Source organism: Azolla caroliniana, unplaced genomic scaffold (assembly GCF_043228905.1).
Source record: "Azolla caroliniana isolate FFs.n. ecotype wild unplaced genomic scaffold, voAzoCaro1.0.p SCAF_5, whole genome shotgun sequence".
NCBI lineage: Eukaryota > Viridiplantae > Streptophyta > Polypodiopsida > Salviniales > Salviniaceae > Azolla > Azolla caroliniana.
The window spans coordinates 24401984-24423332 of record NW_028230440.1 but is presented as its reverse complement, the minus strand read 5'-3'; the positions used below and the strand labels follow the sequence as shown (position 1 = coordinate 24423332).

Sequence of the window (21349 nt, the reverse complement as noted above, 5' to 3'; positions counted from 1 at the left end):
AATAAGGGGGAAAATAAAATAACTATTAACAACAATTGGAGGAAATAAAAGTAAAAGCACAGAAAATGGAGAAAGAAATCAATCCCCTTGAAACGTGAGAGAGCAGCAGCAATCAATCTCAGAATCAGAAGAAAGAAGAAGAAGAAGAAGAAGAAGAAGAAGAAAGAAGAAAGAAGGAAGAAGAAGAAGAAGCAGAAGAAGAAGAAGAAGAAGAAGAAGAAGAAGAAAGAGGAGCAGCAGTAAGAAGCACCTGCAGAGACAGCAGACAGACAGACAGACAGACAGACAGACAGACAGGAAACACTTCTTGAAGGGGGGAGAGAGAGAGAGAGGTGTCCAAGATACAGAAACCCTAGCTATCATTCCTGTTCTTCGCTCGGCTCTCCCTCAGTCCTCCTCCTCCTCCTCCTCCTCCTCCTCCTCCTTCGTCGTCGCCTTCTTCCTCCCAAATTGCAGTCGTCCAAGAAGTCCGTCTCTCTACCAGGTATGGCGCTCCTCCTTTTCCTCCAAGATTCTAACGCCTCGTCTCCATGCTTTCATGTTCTTTAGAAAAGTCTCCCATTCCCCGTTCCGGACACCTGTTCTCCTGTTCCTTTTTAATGAAACAGACAAGATTCACTCAGATTGAATGCAACAGTTCCTGAAAGAAGAAGCATGGATTTTGTCGTTTTTAGCTAGGGTTGGGCTTCTTATACCATTTCCCTATGCGTCACGAAGACTCATGCTCAATCTCTGCAAGGAGTAAATATATATTATGTTAGATGATTCGTCCTGTGGTAACGAGAGAGAGGGGGAAAGCCTTTGCAAGAAGCAACAATGCTTTCTTTGCTGGACACAGCAGAATACGTGGACCAGGAGTTTTCTTTCTGAAGTTCATTCTGCCAGAATGATGAGAATCCGGCAGTTTTTGCTAAAGAAGCAGGAACGAAGATCACTCTATTAGATACAGCCGTTTGTGCAATAAGAAACAAGGCTTTTGTTGTTTAATTAGGTTTATCTTTTATAAAGTTTTTCCTTTTTTATGCTCGTTTTTCCTGATACGAGCATGGTTGAGCTCGACTTTGTGATATTTGTTTTGCACTCCGGTTTTCCTATTATCTCGTCCTCCACTTCCTTACTGCATTAGGGCTTTGCTCTCTTGGATTTCTTTATCCAATGCTCAAATTCTAGATTTTCCATAGTTTTAAGTAGTATTACTTTATGCCTTGTCCATGCCAACTATATTTCGTTTGTACCTGGAATGGTGATGAGCACTTGGGAGTTCCTATTATTATTTCTTCCACTTGCTACTTTTCTGTTTCTATTAGGGCTTTGCTCTCTTGGATTTCTTTATCCAATGCTCAAATTCTAGATTTTCCATAGTTTTAAGTAGTATTACTTTATGCCTTGTCCATGCCAACTATATTTCGTTTGTACCTGGAATGGTGATGAGCACTTGGGAGTTCCTATTATTATTTCTTCCACTTGCTACTTTTCTGTTTCTATATGAAGGCTTGAGTAGTTATTAAATTTATCTGGTACACAGGGTATTTAACTTTTCTTTCTGAAATTAGTGATCTCTTTGCTAGCTAAGATAGCTTCCCGATAGATCATAATGAAAGGTTGTGTACTTATGATGACAGTATTTCGTTTGCTCATCCATGTGCATTCTGACTCTGGCTATTATCTTTTCTTCCGCTTTGTCACTTCTCCAAGGGTGCTGTATAATTAGACGGGATTCTTGGCTACTGTGCTTGGTTTATAGCTGCTAGGTAGGGCTAGCTTTTCCATTGTCTGTGTTGAAGCACTTAAAAGTCTGTTTATGTCATTTATTTTCTCTGTGAGATGTTATTTCATTTTGCGCTTCTATTTTTTAAAAATATTTTCTTCTGTGTTGTAACATTGTTTTTTCTAGTATTTTGTTTACAAAGACTTTAGCCTGTTATATTTTCTTCCACATAATAAGGATGCTGAAAGTTCGACATTTTCTTTGGTATGTTAGCTTTTTCTGAGACAATGGAGGATCAAATGGCAACAACACAGCAGCATTTTGGTGTGGTTTCAGATCATGGATACACGTCAATGCGAGCAGTTGATGGTCCTATTGAAGCTTTGCCACCAGAAGCATCCGTGCACATGGATTCCTCTGCCGCTACTGACGGTGCTGTGATGAATGATAACACAATTGGAGATCCGCAGCTTGATGCAAATAATAACTCAATCATTGCTGATGGAAATGTTGAACCACAGACTCATCTTGAAGAGCCTACAGGTTTGAGTTATGCTGCCATCTCTATATGTGTTCTGATGATAAAGTTGGTTTTTCCTTAACTAGTTTACATTTAGGTCATCACAGTGTTCTCAAAGTTGAGCCTTATGTCCTTGACATTTCTCTGCTTGCTTATTTAAGTTACAAATTTGCTATCTTATTGTCCAGAAGTGTTAACTATACCAGCTATGATTTCTTTTGTTGTTGTTTCTAATGCCGAGAAAGATGTATGCAACAAATAAGAGAAGGAAGCTGTGGTGATGAATATAGTTTATTATGTAAATGAACTGTAACTATCCACTTATGTTATCTGCTTACTTCCAACATAAAGAAATATTTGCTCTATGCCATGAACTTCCTTGGAGGTGTTATCTATAGCTTGAAAAGCTTTTTATCACTGGTACAAGTAATTTGAAATTTAATAGGCTTGTTTCTGTACCAATTTTTGTGAAGTTGAATATAACATCACGATGTATGTTGCAGCTGTTATGGAGGAAGATCGGTTATGGAGCATTGTGAAGGCCAATCCTGCAGATTTTACAGCTTGGACTGCTCTCATTCAAGAAGTTGACAAACTGGTACTTCATCTTAGTTTTGGCTTGTGGTTTTGTTATTGAATGTACAAAAATATGCAGTAGTCAAAGTGATTTTCTTAGTATGCATTTGTATGAATATTTGCATAGCTATATTTACAGTTGGCACTTATTAGATGCTTGATCTATTATTGCATATCTATATTAGTGTTTATATGCAATTACATATAAAAATGAATATCATAGGCATGGTTCTCAATATCTAGATATTCCTTTGGAGCAATTGCATATCGCAACAAATATCAAAATTATGGAGAATCGTGTAAAGGCACAGTTTTCTGAGTATGAACCTTTATGTTGCAGGATATTATAGAGAGGATTCACAGAGTATATGACACATTTTTGGCTGAGTTCCCTCTATGCTATGGTTACTGGAAGAAGTATGCTGATCATGAAGCACGCCTAGGAAGCCATGAAAGCATTATTGCAGTGTATGAGAGAGCTGTACAAGCAGTAACCTACTCTGTCGATATTTGGACACACTATTGTTCATATCTGATCAGTAAACAAGAGAATCCGGAGGAAATTCGCAGGTATAGGAAGGCAACTTCTTGTTATTCACTTGTATTCATGGGGATTTTCTGTTTGTTCATTGACAGGCATTCACTATATTTGGCATCCTATTTGGAAATCACTTGAAAAATCCTTGTGTCTTGCTTGATATGCATGCCATTCCTTCTAACATATGGTTGGTATTGCTGCAGCTGTGGGTTCTTCCTATTATGGCAGTCAGGCGGAACGGTTTGGCCAGTTTCGTTGCTTTAGAATAATCATTCTTTATTTTTTAAAATACTTTGGAGGTGTCCTTTTCACATATGTGATGCTATTAGTGCATATATATTCATGTTACCGAAGTAATGTAGGCTAGGCTTACTTGATTTGATTGAGGGTTTGGTTATATGGGGCACACAAGTGAATCGTGGTGCTGTGGAAGATCGAACCCAATGAATGGCACAGATGGCCTGTGAGCGCCACTACCTGTTGCGGGCATAGTATGTTTGTGCAGGAAGGTAAATGTAGCGCATTTGTGCTCATGTTTGGCACTATCAAACTGATCTTGCAGTGTAATTTTTCTATCTAATCCAAGTTATAGTCCAGGCTTTGGTGGGTGGAAATATGTCCCTAAACTTCTTACTAATGTTATTCTGCGGTTGTTAACCAGATTGTCTTAATGTCTTTGTTTGCAGGCTGTTTGAGCGTGGTCTTTCATATGTAGGTACTGACTACTTGTCCCACATCTTGTGGGACAAGTATCTAGAATATGAGTTGAGCCTGAATGAAATCAATCGCGTATCCCAAATTTATACACGTATCATTCAGATTCCTATTCAGCAGCTGGACAGATATTATCATGGGTATGAGTACCGAGTTCGTCTCAATTTTATTTCTGTGCAAAGGTTCTTATACCTCTAACTTTGCAGGTACAAGCAATTTATATCTGTGCACACTCTCGAAGAACTTTTGGCACCTGAAGCAAGAGCTGCAGAAACCAACAGCTCTTCAGTTACAAATTCTAATGCTGAAACTACAGAAGCTGCAAGGTCAGACGGTGATGGAACGAACATTACTTCTGCTGAGAATGAAGGTTCCACAAAACTAGTCCTTACAGAAGAAGAAGAGGTTGCTAAATTTAATCACGCAAGAGATGAGATGTACAAGGTTGCGAAGGAGCAAGATTCAAGAATTGTTGAGTATGAGTCAGCAATACGGAGGCCCTATTTTCATGTTAAACCTCTTGATGATGCACAACTGACAAACTGGCACCGCTATCTTGATTTCATTGAGAAGGAAGGAGACTTTTCTAAGGTAATCTATTGTACATGCTTTCTGTTGATTCCATCTAATGTCAATTTAAAAATCTTGCTTTGGCATTCATAATATATTTCTGTGTTCAATTACAGGTAGTAAAATTGTACGAGCGCTGCTTAATAGCATGTGCAAATTACCCAGAGTATTGGATTCGATATGTCCAATGCATGGATCTTGAAGGAAGCATTGAGTATGCACTAGATGCATTATCTCGAGCAACACAGATATTTGTGAAGGTGAGGATATGATCCTCTAGTCTTCTATGGTTTCTTAAAGGACAAGTGTGTTATAATGACTTCTTCTTAATGTAAATCAGTGATCTTAATGTAATCTCTCCCCTACTGTCTTCTTCTTAATGTAAATCAGTGATCTATGTATTAGTTTTAGAAATTTTGTTACAAAATCTTTTTTCATCTTTTTTTCAGAGACGTCCAGAGATTCATTTGTTTGCAGCAAGGTTTAAAGAGGATCATGGAGATATCGATGGGGCTAGGTTTGAATATGAATTTTTAAATTCAAATCTAGCACCTGGGCTTCTTGAGAGTGTTGTTAAGGCAGCCAATTTTGAACATAGACAGGTATGTCATGGCTAATAAAATGCTCCTCGAGGGTTTTTCTGTGGAGATTCAAGGCTTAGAACATGTTTGATTCTGCAGAGTAATACTGAAGGAGCATGCACAGTATATTCTTATGCTATTGAGTATGAAAAGTCAAAAGAGGAATCACGGTCTCTGCCTTTATTATTTATTCAGTATGCTCGTTTTCTTGATCAGGTACAATCATGATATTGTAGGTGCTTATGGTTTAACATGCCTATGTATTCGTTCATTCTGCTCGGTAGGTGGTGATACACTAAAATTCGGCTTGAATTTATGATTTCTTGGTTTTAGGTATTGATGAATACGGAAAAGGCTAGGGAAGTCTATGCTGAGGCACTGGCTTTGTTGCCTCTATCGAAGACAATCTGGGAGGTATGAAGTCCATCATGATTCGTTGGTTTTATTTACAATCTGGTATATTTGTGTCTAATGTACCCCTGCCTGATATCTGATGGTTCTAGCTTCTGCATTTGTTTATCTATCTGGCGTTAGCTATGATCTGCATTAGTTGGATTCAGCTGTTTTAACAAAGTGTCTCTCACAGGCATTAATCCACTTTGAAGCCTACAGAACAGGTAAAAAAGAGATAGATATGCTGGATACACTTATTGAGCAAGCAATAAGTGCTAAGCCAGATGCCTCAGCAATGAATCCCATTGACAGAGAAGAAATATCCAGCATCTACCTTGAGGTATGTGAACACTCTTTGCCAGTTTTTTAACATGTTTCACATTATTGCATGAAGGCAAGCTTTGAAAATGATGATGACAATTGGTTTTCAGTTTCTTGATCTCTTTGGGGATCTACAAAGGATAAAAAAAGCGGAATCACGCCATATGCAACTCTTCCCCTTACGAAAAAGTGCTGCAGAATCTAGGAAAAGACCTTCATCCGATGGGGCTGGATCAGACAGAACCAAGGTTCTGAAAACTGGAGGTATAACTGGGTCTACAGTATCGCCTGCTCAAGTGACGACTCCTGCTTATGCAAATGGACAGGCTCAATGGAATGCTGCATATGCTCAACAAGGCTATGCACAACCACAGGTCTGGCAACAGCCTGCAGCTCAGCAAGCTGCGGCTGCGGCTCAGGTGCAACCACAGCAATGGAATCCTACCTACACGACTCAGCAGGTAAAGCATTTGAATGATGAATGTTGAGATATTAGAGTCTTACATACAACAGAAGAATAAAATTTGAAGTATTAAAGTCGTAACTCTATAAAAAGAATAGAAATATCACCAATGCTGTAAATAAAATTTGAGGTATTAAATCTGTAGATGTATCGAAAGGCATTATAATCTTAGACATTTGAATAATCAATTTAACAAAAGTGTTATAGCCTTAGATTGTGATGGATTGAACAGAAGTGTAGGCATTAGAGTCTCAGACATTAGTAGGATAACCAGCTCAACACAGGTATCAGAGTTTGTCAGATGCTAGTAGAATAATTGATTGAAGCAAAATTAAGGCATTAGAACAGTTGGCAATGTCTTAGAGCAATCTATTCAACAATTGTATTGAGAGTCTTAACTTTAAGTAGAATCATGAATTCATCAGAAGTAAAGCATTGGAGTCTTTAGTCATCAGTTGAGTGATTGAATTCAATCAAAGGTAGTTTGGAGGCCCTAGTAAACAGTGGCAATAACACTCTTTGACTGTCCTAAGGTAGCAGCGAAGTCCTAGATGAATTCAATATAAATTAAGTCTTAGACAGTTGATCCAGCCCAAACATAAGCCATTAGAATGATCAATAATTAAAAGTTCAAGGCAGTACAAGTTTTCAAAACCAATAGTATGATCAATTCGAGAAAAGTTAAGTCCTTGGAGTTGGGCACCAGTAGAATGATCAGTTCAACAAAAGTTTGATCTATTAGGGTCTTACACATTAATAGGATAATTGATTCGATAGAAGTTTGATTAGGGTCTCAGATACTTAACTCAGCCAAGCTTAAGACATTAGAATGTTTAATTTATCAAAAGATTGAGTCATTATAAGTCTTGCAATTCAAGAGAAGTTAAGTCTTTAAGAGTTTTGGGTATCAGTACACTGTACACTGATGGATTTAACAAAAGCTAAGGCATGAGAGTGCTAGAAAATTGTAGAAAACATCAGTAGAATGTCCAGTTCAACTAAAGTATGATCAATTAGGGTCCTGCACAATGGTAGGATGATGGATTTGATAGAAATTTGATTGTGCAATGCTTATATTTTGCGTTTTCTTTATCTTAGCCGGGCTACAATCCTTATGCGACTTATGGGGCTTATATGCCTCAGCAGCAGCAACAACAGCAAGCTGTGGCTGCAGCTCCCACACAACCAACAACTGCTGCTTATGGAGGCTACCCTCAAAACTATGCTGCTGCCCCACAGGTACATAACAAATTATCCTTATTAATCTAGATTTTGCTTTTTTTAGGGGTCTATAGAAAATACTCATATATTGGCTAATACCAACTTTACTGTTGGTAATTTTGAAGATATCAAAACTGCCTTTAGTCAAAAAGAAGATTTATTAAATTTTATTATCTCTACCTTGATAAAGTTGATAATGACTATCTACGTCGGTATCATAACAACAAAGTCATCACAAATTGTAAGACAGCGAGAATAAGTTAATCTGTTAATTTCAAGGATAGCATCTATATATTTGAAAATACCAAGGGTATAGATAATATTAAACCGTTTATGATGGTATTTCTGATATTACTTTACGGAGCATGTAATGACTCAATTGTCGGATACAAATATTTGGCAGGCATTTCCACAGCAACAAACTTACGCTCAACAACCTGCGGCATATACCCAGCAGCAAGCTCCAGCACAACAGGGTTATTATACTGCCGCTTATTACTGAGGATAAATCAAATCAACTATATGGAATAACAATATAAACACAAACTAGATAGTTTTTGTACTACCATGAATACCTAGTTTATGCTCTTGTTCGTAGCGCATTATGGGACAATTTCAAGGTAGAGACTCCCATTGTAATGAGATTCTTTCGGTATTATGATGATGGTATTTAGATTATGGTGATCAATGGCAGAGAAGAGATGTATTTTGTTTGTTGCAGTTTTCAGGTATAGCTAGTAGCTGCCAAACTCGAAATGACCCAGAGATCTTGGATCTTCTATGAACCAAAAAAACACTGCAAGGACAACTCTCTGTACCTTAAAAAATTTGTTTTTAAATTTAAGCTTTAGCTGATTTATGTGGTTTTCTCATGAACTTTTTATATCAAGATAGCAGTTTAACCATGATTTTGTGGATTAGTCTTTTTAATCACCATCGGCTACTAAGTTTTGATTTTATTTTTGGTATTAATTTGTCCTGTACCACAAGATAACCTGGTTTCTGCAATTCCATAGGGTTGGTTGTGCTTATGTTCATTGCCTGAGTTCTATGTCACAGTATCTAGTTTTTGGTTTGATAATTGTTTTCTCAGGGTTTGACTGAGCGGCTGTATATCAGAAATAATCATAATGAAGGGGGTATTTGGGGAAATAAGGAAAGTGATTGTGGATATCTTTTTACTGCATTTAATCTTTTGGCCCTTGTAATATGGGGATGTTCAAATGTTATTAATCAATTGTTTATGTGATTAGCATTGAATCAAAGCATTTTGGACTTTGGTTTGATAAATTGAAAGACTTGAAGGCATTATTATAGCTGGTCCATAAGCTATTTTCTATTTGAATGTTCATGGAGAAAGTTAGATTCAAATTGGGAAATTGACAAATCTGTTGCAATTTTGAAGTGAAGATTTGACAGATTCAAATTAGTACTGAGATTGTAACTCGATAAATCCTTGGATTAAGTTACTGCTGCACTTTTATTTCTTTAAGAAGTCATTGTCATGTGAGCAATTATTCTATCCTTACTATGGATCAAGCCACAAGTTGGGATGTGTTCTTGGTCCTCAGAAGATGTTCAAGGAAAATTTTAAGAGGTGAAGTTTGTTGTCTTTCTTTCCTATACATGTTCTACCTGAGGAATTTTCACTCATGCTCTGTTTCTAGTATACCTCTGATTGTAAGGACCATTCATGAATTGTGTTAGTTGGCATGATTAAGGTGCTGACTTTAGTTTTGGACAAGTTGCTTTTGGATTTTGATGACAATGTGCGTGCATAACCTTGTATGTCTTATAATGCTACAATTATATTTTCACCTATGATCATTTAGAAATTCTGATGAAAATACCATGTGATGAGATTTTGTGTAGTATGAATATGGCAGCCTGGTGGTATAGCCCAACAATTGGCGGTATGACCTTTAATTGACAGGATGACAATGAGGTTGACTGTCATAAGAAAGAAATGCATGTTTGATTGAAAATGATGCAATAACATATATCCTTGCTGGAGAAAGGCAAAATTTAGGAGGGAGGGATAGATTTTATTATCGTTTTCGGAGGTCAAATATGATCTATGAGGGAGAGGTTGTCATCTTCAAGAGCAGTAGATCAGCCTATGAGAAATCATGGCGAATTCATGTGAGCAACATAATAACAGAGAAAAAGAGAGCTTTGGGCTTCCTTATACATCGAGAATAAGGATTCTAACGGCAGTGGTTGGGAACGATGATGACGATGGTTCAAGAAAGCATGAAGTGCAATTTTAATCTCATACAAGAGAGCATTATCGCCGGGTATGGTTGGTCAATCAATGCAGACGATTGATGGGGCAATGGTGTGGCCCATGTGCTTGACTTCGGTATCCTCATACTTACAGATCCTAATGCTAGTGGTGGCCAAGAGCAATTCTGGTGATTGAGAGAGAGAGAGAGAGAGAGAGAGAGAGAGAGAAAGATATATTAATGTCTTCTAAGGCCAAAATTGGCCCATGAGACAAATGGTTAACAACAAAAAATGTGATATTTACCCATTCATCAAAAGTAAAAAATAAAAATAAAAATAGAGTTTTAAGCTAAATAGTTATAGTAAAATAACAAATGATGTTATACTAGACCTAATTTCATTTCCATCCAAGTCTCTTGAAGAGAAGCAAGAGGTCAAAGGGTTTCGATGTGGATGTGGCCCGTGGCCCCAATGTAAAAGGTGCCCCAACCATAGCTTCTAGTCGACGTAGCTCACGTTCCCTTCTAGAGAGAGAGAGTGAGAGTCACACACACACACAAATACAAACACAAAGGTACAGAAACACAAACAGATACAAACAAAAAACACACACATGAATTTGGTTGATATTAGGAAGCGAGATTATGTAATGTTGTAGGGAATTGAGAGATAAGCAAAGAAAGAAGAATGAGATCATGAAACAAAAAAGAGAACACCCCTCCCCTCACATGTTTGCAATGTGCATATCCACACACACACACACACTCTCTCTCTCTCTCTCACACACACACACACACACACATATTTATATGTACACACATACGTATATGTATAATGTATATTTATACATATATATATTTGATTATATATGTATGTTTGCTTGTATACTCCTCACTCACATATATGTATATATGTATATACATATATATATTAGATTATATGTGTATGTTTGCTAGTATACTCCTCACTGGAGGATCCATCGGTTTCTCCTCTCCCTCCGTTTCTCTGCTTCCTCGCCATTCATCCATCCATCCATCCATCCATCGATATCTATGTTCGTCCTCTGTCCAGGTATTCACTCTTCTTCCAGAATTCCCTGTCTCTGATAAGAGAATCCAGCTCTGATTCCACCGTTTTCGTCCTTGCTTTCTTTTCTTCTTCTTCTTCTTCTTCTTCTTTGAGTAAGAAAAAATCATGCAAGGAAATGAAGAGCAGGAAGCAAGTTTCTCTGGCCTACTTACAACATCACATTTTACAAGGTTTTCCTTTATTCCATATATCTAAAGTTCTTTCTTTCTTATTTGTGCTTCCTCGTTGAAGAAGAGAAGAGCCAAGGCATTGTAACTCTCATCATTTTTCTTCGTACTTATTGAAATAACTTATTTTTTATTTTCGTCAAGTAAGAAAATATATGGAAGAAGAAAAAGTAGACAAAGAAACTACCACAGCTGAAGCACTAAAGAGGTTGTTACCTCTTCTTGAAATGTGTGTGTGTGTGTGAGAGAGAGAGGGGGACACCCCAACTTTGATGTTTCAGCATTGTTGGGATTTTGGTTGAATGCCTCAAGCTTGGAATGTTGATCTTATTAAGTTAGTTTCAAAGTTGGCAGCACATGAGCCATTTCACCAGTGGCGGCCTATTTCTTTGATGGGGGGTTGTATAAGATACTTACAAAGGTCTTGATAACTAGTTTATAGAAGTATTTGCCAAAGTTGATACACCCTACCCAATATGGTTTCATTGCAGATATGAAAATATTGCATAATGTGCTGACTGTTTGAGTGACTATGGATTATACACGACATACTCAACAAGAAATGATTATGGTGTAGTTAGATTTTGAGAAAACTTATTATCATGTCCATTGGTTTTTATTTCTGGGTTAATGATTACAATGGGCTTACAATAGTCTACATGGAGTTAGATCATATGTAGGAAAGGTGAAGTGAGTATTGATGTGGCAGATCTGTTTATTAGAGCAAGTCGAAATTTTTCTTGGGTGGGGTGTGCATTTTGCCAATTGGCGATTCGGCATGTCCAACTACTCATGTAGTGGCCACACTACTCAATTATGATACCATTGTAGTGCTTTTTGTACGTTTACTAATATAATTGTGTGCTTTTTACCGAGAGAGAGAGATCCAAAAATTGCCAAATCAACTTCCCCTTCAGCCTATATATTTGTTGTGATACCCCATGAAATTCATCAAACAGGAACACATTTCTCAAGCTCCAATTATACCACATCTCCCAATACCTAAGATAGACAAACACCACCTGATATGTTGGGTTGGGTTAGAGCTCTTACATCATCAATGAAAACCATTTAAAAGCTATCAAAACATTGCCAATTAATGATGCCCAAATTTGTGATGTGACAACCCAAATGGCTTTAGTAACTGGGCATGCAGTGAACCAGTTTTGCCACCTCCCTCAATCATTGTAAAGAAAAAAAACATGTCACATTCGAAACATGTCTTCATTTGAAAGCCATCGCCAAAGGCAACCCACTGACCATCGCACGCCAAAGAGACACCTTTGCACGAAATGGAAGATGAGAATGCCAGCTTGCATCCAAAACTGACACCATCATTTTACACATCACGCAATGCGCGATGTATCCCAAACCTTCTTCACTAACTAATCTCTATCTTCAACCAACTTATGGGATACATCATTAGTGTGCACCCCAAACTCTATGTTGTATGGGGACGTCCCAAGAAGTAAATTTATGCCATCTAGTATAATAGCAAATGAGAGGGTTTACCTTGCAGTATCCCTACTAGTGAAGTTAAGATAACAATGTTTTGTATTATCATCTTGTTCTAATACAAATTTATGAAAAAGAGAGATAGATAGTTAGATTTTATTATGAACTTCAGATATCATATATGACCTATGAGACTAGAAATAGAACATTTTCACATAATACATGTGAAAGTGAGTATTAACTCTCGATGTTCAAGAATGTTACCAATGAATGGTGCAATCGAGAGTGCACATTGTGAGTGTGAGAAACTTAAGACATCTTGGTAGATCACTTCACCTAAATTCACAAAGTTACCTTCTTGAAATTCTAAAATCCAAATATATAAATATGATGAAATTGGTTTTATTGCAATTTCGAGGTTGTGGGTTCACTACAAAAAATCCTTATGATTCTATTCTAGTTTGTCATCTTTTTGACATAATCTAAAGGAGATTGGATGCCTCGGTTGATACTGTATGTTTTCGTGTTGTAAAATGTCTTGTCTCACCTAAAACGGAACAAGAATGGAACCTGGTCTACTTTTTTTGACTGGTTTAAAGGAGTATACAGATGATCATTTCATGTATGACTGAATGGAATACTTTTTTGCAGATTGTCAATAAGAAGGTGGAGTGTACAACAGGTCATGTTTGGTTGCTGGTTACAGAGATGGAATGCTTGATGATTGTTTGGGTTGGAAAGAAATATGATGATTTGATTTAATGACTTTGGAACTTCTCAGTTAAGATGTCGGGCATGAATCATACTGCTAACCAACAAGCTCTTCATGGCCATCAGCATCCCTCTCTTTACAACCATGGGCATGGTCATGCTTTGCCACAGTCACATATGAGTAGCCTTCCTCATACTCATGTGCCTGATATGAATAGTGGTCACACTCAGGAAGGGGATCCTCAGGAACACATGGTTGAGCATGGGCGTGTACACCTTCACTATATGCATCCTCACCACCCTCATGGACATGTGATGCATAGAGATGAGAACAGTCTAGGAGAGGAGGCTGAAGATGATTCAGATGATGATAGGCTGGAGGAAGCCGAGATGCATTCAGATGGAGGCCATCCTGGTGATCCTCAATTGGGCCTAACCACCCGAGTGCAAGGAACAGATCAGCTCACTTTGACATATCAGGGTGAAGTCTATGTTTTTGACACAGTCCCACCAGAAAAGGTAATCTCCAACAATTCTTCTGCTGTTTAGTCATCCTTTCTGTTGTCAATGCTTTTGATTTGTTGTACTTCTTTATTGATAGTTTATATGTATTGTGTGTTTATATCTAATATGTGCACTCACATATATGTGTGTGTGAGATGCAGGTACAAGCAGTACTACTACTGCTGGGAGGGCGTGAGGTGCCAATTGGGATGTCGAGTGCCTCAATGCAGAACCACCAACTAAAGGTTTGATTTGTTATAAAAAAACAGACATGTTGGTGATCTATCAATCCTCTTAAATGTACTTGCGTCCCTTCATGTGCAGATATCACCTGACCTTCCACAACGACTGAATATGCCGCAGAGGCTGGCATCATTGACAAGATTTCGAGAAAAGCGGAAAGAGCGCAATTTTGAGAAGAAGATTCGATACAGTGTCCGAAAAGAAGTTGCACAAAGGTTTATCGATTTACATATATGTATTGATCACCTGAGTTACTTGGCATTGCTTTATAGATGATTGAATGCTATTTATACTAGATGTCCCTTACTCCTATAGGATAATATATGATTTTTTGAGGTTTTTACATACGCATACTGTCTTTCCCAGGATGCAAAGGAAGAGGGGACAATTTGCATCATCAAAATCTGTATTAGAGGAAGGTTCAAGTTTATCAAATTCTGGAAACGCAGAATCCTGGAATAATCAACCTACACCTGCTCGACAGGAGGAAACCATGTAAATATCATCACTTTAAAGTTTCTCATTGTTTGCTAATTCTATCTCTATGATAACTCGTGTTGGGTAGATCTTTTGTTATGAAATTTGTAAGCCTGCATAGGAAGTTTGTCATAAATTATATTTCATGAATTTGGTAAGCCGACATTTCTTGTCAGAATCTTAAGCAAAACGGATTCAGTAGGATCCAAACTCGACTTTGCAGACCAATTGAAATTAGTGCTTCAGTGGATAGTCCACAATTTTGGGAATTAGGGTTTCAGTCTTATTGAAAATTCTGTTAGCATTTTGTAAGGGATCAATGTGACTGAGATTCATCTTGTATCGTATGAGATTATCGGAAGCCTTGCGACCCTTAAGGAATATGAAGAACGAACTCAGATATTGACAATATGAGAATGAACTCTAAAGTTTCTTGACTAACGGAAAGTAGAAATTCATTGTATAGTCCTCAATTTGGGACTAGGAATTCAGAATTATTGAAAATTCTTCTAGCAAATTGGAAGGGATCAAGCTGACTGAGTTTCATCTTGTGCCAAATGAGATTTTTGAAAACCTTGTAACCCTTCGGAAGATATGAATAGTGAACTCTAAAGATTGCCTCGTCCATTTGAATTGCTTTTAAGAAGTTTCATTCTGTAAAAACCTTGCTGAATTTCTTCAGTTGTCTTCACTGTGGGATTGGAGAACGATCTACTCCTATGATGCGAAGAGGTCCTGATGGTCCCAGAACACTATGCAATGCTTGTGGGTTGATGTGGGCTAACAAGGTAGAGCTATTCACTTCTCCATTCATCTCATTAATTTATGTTGCCTCATTTTCTTTAATTTCTCTATCTACAGGGTGTATTAAGAGAATTATCTAAGACTCCTGGTGCTGTGAGCCCTCCTCGGCTTTCAGGCATCCCTCAAGTAATTTTTACCTGATTACTATTTCCTACAGCACTGCATGTACTATTCGCATTGTGCCTACTGAGAAATGATGCATTTTCTGGTTTGTTATAGACACACTTGTGGAGGTTCTTACGTTAGTTAGGTTAAGATGCAGAATCAATAGGAATTTTCAAATTTCACTTGATATCAATTTCACTTGTTGGCAGATTCACTATGACTTTCATACAATATTATTGGTCATATTTCTTTGTGGATTTCTCTCCTTTAAGAGTTGAACTTGCACTACTTGCATATGGTTGTATGTTCTAGTTCTACGTGCACATTTCCTATTTTTCAAGGAAATGAGTAAGAGAGAAAGATGATTTGTATGGCAGGCTATGGTGGAGAATGAAGCTGATGATACTGTGGTTTCTAATGGATTAGCCTCAGTTGGTGGTGCTGGTTGAAGATGATCTGTTTCGTATGGTTATAATGTCAATTTGTACTCTTATGTCTCCTGAAAGGTAAAATTGTGTTCTTACTCGGAATATATCATGCATACACCTATCTGCATACATGCAAATTTGTACTATTTTTCGAGCCTTGATTTGTTTGGATATCATTTTTATATTAACGTAACCTTCTTTTTGTTGTAAGTTGTTTCCCATGAAAATATAATTATTTCATCAAAGCAAGCTCCTTGCAACAGCATTTTTTAAATCTACACAAATTAATCTTTTGTCTTTATATCTTGCTTTAGTTTTTATTACAATCTACACATTGTCATATGACTTCATTTTTCTGTCTGGGCTAGCAATAAAATGCGTTAATATATCACTTCCATTCATGGTTTATATTAGATGTATGTATAAATTTTACATTCGTGTATCTCTTCTTTTGGTTGAGTTGGTTGCAGGTTAAAAACAGAGCTAGAATTAGTGTAATCAAGCCACACATTTGAATGAGCACTCGGCAGATGATGAAATCTTTCATTAAATCAACGGAACAACCAACATTGTAGCTCTAAACACCATTTTGACTTGTCATATAGTTTTCTTTTCTCGATGTATATATATATTAACCATTAAATTCATGCAATCAACGAAACAACTTAATAAATACATGTTGTGGGTGCATTATTGATTTCTGAATTTGATAATGATTGAAAGGTGGGTGCATCATTGCTTCTGAATTTGATAATGATTGAAAGCAACACTGTAAGGCAAGATCCATATACTTAATTAGAAATGTGTAGATTTCTGGATGGTATCCATGAGTGAGCACGTGATATTCGAAATATGTTTTCAGTATCAATAATCCAAATTTTATATCAAGAAGATTTGTATTCAAGATGCTGGTCCCATTATGACAGATTTGTCTTCCCTTCCATTTCATGGAAAGTACAACAGCATGTCTTGCGATTGCAAGTGCTAAACCTCAGGAGAAAGTTTTTATGATTTTTTTTTTCCAAAAAAAAAGAGTTTTAATGATATTGATACATGTTTGAGGCATGTGTAGATGACCAGAAAACATCGCAGGTCATGGTTTATGATTGGCAATAACTAATTTCCATTGCTACACAAAAAAGCATAGATGTTTAGTTGGTGAAATTTTGTCTCTTATCATAGGTGATTTGTTTAAGTGAAACAGTTGATGCAATGTTTGTATTTATGTTCATATTTTAGGCTGAATTTATGCTCCATCATGTAGACTTGATGTATTTATGAGAATCCAAAATGTAATTAATTCTGGATGAACTTTGTGGGAAGTTTTGTCACAAGTGCATCTATCTTAAGAAACCATAAAATAATAGTGTATTGTGATATTGTATTGGAATCCTTTTTGCTTTATGCTTTGCATCTACTTGATGGAGATGATATCAAGTTCTTGTTTGAAATGAAGGTGAGGATGAAATGTCAAGTTCTTTGTTCATGTTCAAAGGATGAGGGTTATGAATGTCAAAAAAATTAGTATTTTACTTTGTGATAACGCAAGGTTTGAGTTTCGAAGTTGAGAAACTCTACAACCAAACCTTTGTAACTTATGTAGTTGAAGAAATATATGCATTCACTCTTGAAAATGGTGTGAGGGAATTCATAGTAATGCACATTGCAAATTAGTCAAGTTTACATCGTTGGAAAAGCATGTCACATCAAGGCTTGGGATACTTGAAAATTTATGGGTATCATTTTGTAAGAACAAATATTTGTATATTTTTACTAGTCAATAGTTATGAAAACATAAATAAAATCTATGTATTTCCTGTATGTTATTGGTTCCATGGTTTATACATCAAAGTAGTAATCTCTTAAACGCCGCAGCTATTTCTTTTAGAAAAATGAAAGTAAATATCCTTCAACATTAAATTACCAACATCAAGACATTTCTCTTTAAATAACCTGAGCTTTAAAATTTTGGAAGGAATGGGGGCTACCAATTTTGTTATTGGCTGTGAAAAGGTCATTTTTGTGATCCGTATGGCCACTGTAATAAGTAACAACCTTTTGAGCTTTATCAAGATCCTCATCCATCCCAATGCAATAAAATCATGATATTCAACTCCCATAAAAGATAGAATAATGTTGGCACCATCCAAATATCTCTAGATTCTCTTTTAGCTAAGTATCTACCTTGGTTTTAATGACAAATTGAGGTAGAAATCCCCCTCTAAGAAATGAAAGAGCATGATGTGTGCAGTTACATGTTCTCATTACCATTAACAAAATGAGAGGTAATTTGAAATTATTTGAGTTAGTAAACTACAGTTGACTCTTTAGTGAATACGATATTTGTTTGCTACAGTGGACAAAAGAAAAACATCTTTTAATGCTAATATATTAGAAACAAGAAGTGCCACATATATAAGAGCATGTGCATTTTCACACTCTTAAGCAAAGAGCATCCCGGTTCCCAACATTTCCTTTCTTGAACATGCTAGGCGAAAAGTCCAAAGGAGAGACATCATGACTATATATCACCATATTTTGAAGCCATTCAAGAATACCAATTTATCAATGTTCGATTACTTTATGATGTATATTTTGACTCTATAATGCAATGCTTTGTAGTACTTGTCTTTATGTGCATAAATCTGAGAAATACGAACGTTTTCTCCTGATGTTTGACCATAGGATAGCATCTCCCAAGACTAATAGGATGTTGATGAAATCTTTTATCTATAAGGTACAAAGCTCTAAAATGTCGATAATCCTCCCAATCCAAATACCTTAAAATGTCAAAGTTCTCTTAGAGCCCTAGAGCATTTTTTTTTGTTTAACAACATTCCAAAACTTGTTTTGTGCCCAAAGTAAGGTTGTTATACCCAATACATGAAGCATATTAAGGCAATTTAAATAGGATTAAAAACACCTCAAATGCATTATGTCATATACTTACGTGAGAAAATATATTCATATAAACTATCTTTTATAAGGAATACATGACACACAACTATCTCATCAACAAAGGTCATCGACAACTCCCTAGTTGATTGTACATGGAATTAGATAGATTTAATACTAATGTTATTGAGCTCTCAATTTGTAGCAACATAAACGAGAACGCAATAGTTGTGCAAGGTCACATGTGCAACATTTGAATACGCAACCTTTGCTCTACAATGTAACGTGATGATGACATGTTCGTACCTCGATATGCTTCACATTACATCATGCATTATCTTTATTTTTACAATGATGTAAATATATATGTAGAAATGCACTTCTTTCGAAATGATCTATTCAGTTCTTAAAAGGTTGGGTGGTTTTGACAATATCCATTCTTCATCATACATAATAGAAACAACCCAATCCAACTATAGCACTATCTTTACAGTCCAGGCTTTCATTTCAAAATTAGTACAACTATCTCACTCGTGACCACAAAAAGGTTGATCGAGGCTATACACAAGCATACCTTTATATCCTAGTTCCAACTCACATGTGCGTGCCTTTTTCTATAGTGGTTGGTAAACGTCAGTAAATATGAATGCCACATGAGGAAAATGTTTGGAATTCTTAGCAAGAACAGCAAATCTCAAACTTTCACTTTTGCATTGCGCTTGAACACGATAGTTAACTTGGTTCTTCAACGAGCGTTTTCCTTGATTTTATGTCAAAAATAGAAGCATATGCATTGTTTGCAAAGGCTAGAGCTATTGATATGGTTTCCCATCGAGTATTATGCATTCAAAATGGATGACTAAAGCACTTTCTCGTTTTCAAGCTCACAAATATCATCGTGGTTGAAGGGTGTAATGTTAACACTTAAACGTTAACTCTTGCCTTTCATTAAGGTCGAGATTTAAGGAATTGTTTCTATATCCGAGTATTGAACATCATCAAGATTTGCACAAGTGTTGTTTTAGCGTTACGAAAAGTGCTAGGATCATAATCGATATACATGAGGTGAGGGGTATTTATATGATATTTTGCCTTGTCCTACTCCCTTCGATATATGAATTACTTAAAATTAATGTGCACAAAATGACAAACCTATTCAATCTCAAAATCCTAAATGCATTTATTTCATCTTGAGGTTTACAAAATGTTAAATGGGTGTAATGTTAGACACTAATAAAAATCATGTGCAAAACACACAATGAAAAATGTGTGCAATTTTCCCGTTACATGTTAAGTTTTAATATACCCAAATATGATTTGCTTGTAATGATTAAATTCTCGCAAACACCTTGAGTAATGTAAATCATTTGATCGGCCTTCCAAAATTGCTACTTTTGTTGTCACATGAGTGGGTATCTACCATTCTGAACACTAACGCTCTAATAAAAGCATTGTTTTGAATCGTTGCATCAAGAAACTTTGGATGTGATAGCATTCAATTGGAGAGAAAGCGGAACTTTTAATGACTACTTCAAATTTAAAGGTGTCGTTCATAAAGGAAAGGAAATGTTATAATTGCATTCTCAATATCAAATGTTGAAAGACATGAAAGCATTCAATGACTCATTTGTCTGAACGCTCGATATAGCTATCCTCCCTTGTATGAATCCTCCATTAATAAAGAACACACTGTGTAGAAGAAGAAGTATGGTAATGTCTCTAAAGAGGCCAATGGGACCATTTGTACAGTTGTAGGGTGTTGATAAGCTTAAGGAGAAATAACTCCAAGTTGGCATAGTTGCATTAAATTTGTAGCCAAAGTTGTCGTTTGATTCGAAGTCATAAACAATATCAACCACATGCCAAAACTTCAAATTTATGATTTCATGACTTCACCTAGGCAATTTACTCTTTTATGGATCGAGGAATGACTCATTTCGTTGTTTCATTGTTTACAACTAATAACTCATGCTCTTCCCTATGGAGACATCTCCAGTATTGTTATCATGGAAAGTACCCATGATTTTATGGCTGAGGTCACTAGTCTTCCTATCCTATATGACCTAAGGAATAGATCGAGGCCACACATTTGAACGATTTCTCCACAAACGATCCTAAGTTAACATAAACAAACATATATGCAAATGTGGAGCAACGAATTATACGTAATTCATAGTAAATCTCGCACTTCAAGGAAAAGCGGTACCTCGTGTTTACAAATACAAGCTATCAATAGTAATCTTTGAGATTATAAAAAGGAGTTTCAAAAATTGAAGACAAGGCATGAACCTTTTTTTTTATCTTCAAGGGTTATAGTTGATATATGTATCTAATGTCATCGCTTCGTATGAAGTGACAAGCTCCCATTATGTATACTTCACGACTCTTTATCATTCTTTAAAAATTATTTCCATCACAAAAAGGTTAAACTAAATGTCACACCCCAGGCAGGTGTAATAATCAATTGGTTATTAATGGATATTGTACCTTTAGTCCTCTTTGTGTGTGCGCGCATGCGCACATGTGCCGTGTTGTCTATGTATACATATACAAGTGTGCGTTGGGTGAGAATATGTATGTAACCCATAATGCCGCAACATTTGCGCTTGTAATTTGCTTGTCACCTTCACAATATCATGA

General features: G+C 36.5%; 2 protein-coding genes across 8 annotated transcripts; both read left to right on the top strand.

Annotated features, from left to right (window-relative positions):
- Positions 1 to 298: 298 nt before the first annotated feature.
- Positions 299 to 8464, top strand: LOC147864559 (pre-mRNA-processing factor 39-1-like). Of its 3 annotated transcripts, XR_015529867.1 has the most exons (15): positions 299 to 484; positions 1982 to 2251; positions 2732 to 2826; positions 3145 to 3374; positions 4029 to 4196; positions 4263 to 4647; positions 4743 to 4886; positions 5076 to 5228; positions 5307 to 5423; positions 5541 to 5621; positions 5794 to 5940; positions 6032 to 6382; positions 7483 to 7623; positions 8009 to 8225; positions 8327 to 8464. XR_015529867.1 is itself a non-coding variant. In XM_087320482.1 (14 exons), exons 2-14 carry the CDS (start codon positions 1996 to 1998, stop codon positions 8105 to 8107), a joined length of 2367 nt encoding a protein of 788 aa, XP_087176608.1. In that variant the 5' UTR covers positions 299 to 484; positions 1982 to 1995; the 3' UTR covers positions 8108 to 8464. The 3 variants fall into 3 exon arrangements, 1 of the variants encoding a protein (XP_087176608.1); XM_087320482.1 differs by having other exon boundaries at positions 8009 to 8464; XR_015529868.1 differs by lacking the exon at positions 299 to 484.
- Positions 8465 to 10968: 2504 nt separating this feature from the next.
- On the top strand, positions 10969 to 16431 carry LOC147864558 (GATA transcription factor 24-like). Of its 5 annotated transcripts, XR_015529866.1 has the most exons (9): positions 10969 to 11090; positions 13194 to 13772; positions 13919 to 14002; positions 14082 to 14215; positions 14367 to 14495; positions 15160 to 15265; positions 15339 to 15407; positions 15764 to 15892; positions 16285 to 16431. XR_015529866.1 is itself a non-coding variant. In XM_087320478.1 (8 exons), the coding sequence occupies exons 2-8, from the start codon at positions 13329 to 13331 to the stop codon at positions 15833 to 15835; spliced, it is 1038 nt and encodes a 345-aa protein (XP_087176604.1). In that variant the 5' UTR covers positions 10969 to 11090; positions 13194 to 13328; the 3' UTR covers positions 15836 to 15925. The 5 variants fall into 5 exon arrangements, 4 of the variants coding, with proteins under 4 accessions (XP_087176604.1, XP_087176607.1, XP_087176606.1 ...); XM_087320478.1 differs by lacking the exon at positions 16285 to 16431 and having other exon boundaries at positions 15764 to 15925; XM_087320481.1 differs by lacking the exon at positions 16285 to 16431 and having other exon boundaries at positions 10977 to 11090; positions 13380 to 13772; positions 15764 to 15925.
- The last annotated feature ends 4918 nt before the right edge of the window (positions 16432 to 21349 follow it).

Coding starts and splice junctions, on each gene's coding strand:
- LOC147864559 (XM_087320482.1), top strand. CDS start 1,996: ATGGAGGATCAAATGGCAACAACACAGCAGCATTTTGGTGTGGTTTCA. Junction 3,375..4,028: donor AATCCGGAGGAAATTCGCAG/GTATAGGAAGGC, acceptor CTTTGTTTGCAG/GCTGTTTGAGCGTGGTCTTT. Junction 4,887..5,075: donor CAACACAGATATTTGTGAAG/GTGAGGATATGA, acceptor TCTTTTTTTCAG/AGACGTCCAGAGATTCATTT.
- LOC147864558 (XM_087320478.1), top strand. CDS start 13,329: ATGTCGGGCATGAATCATACTGCTAACCAACAAGCTCTTCATGGCCAT. Junction 13,773..13,918: donor ACACAGTCCCACCAGAAAAG/GTAATCTCCAAC, acceptor TGTGAGATGCAG/GTACAAGCAGTACTACTACT. Junction 15,408..15,763: donor GGCTTTCAGGCATCCCTCAA/GTAATTTTTACC, acceptor TTTGTATGGCAG/GCTATGGTGGAGAATGAAGC.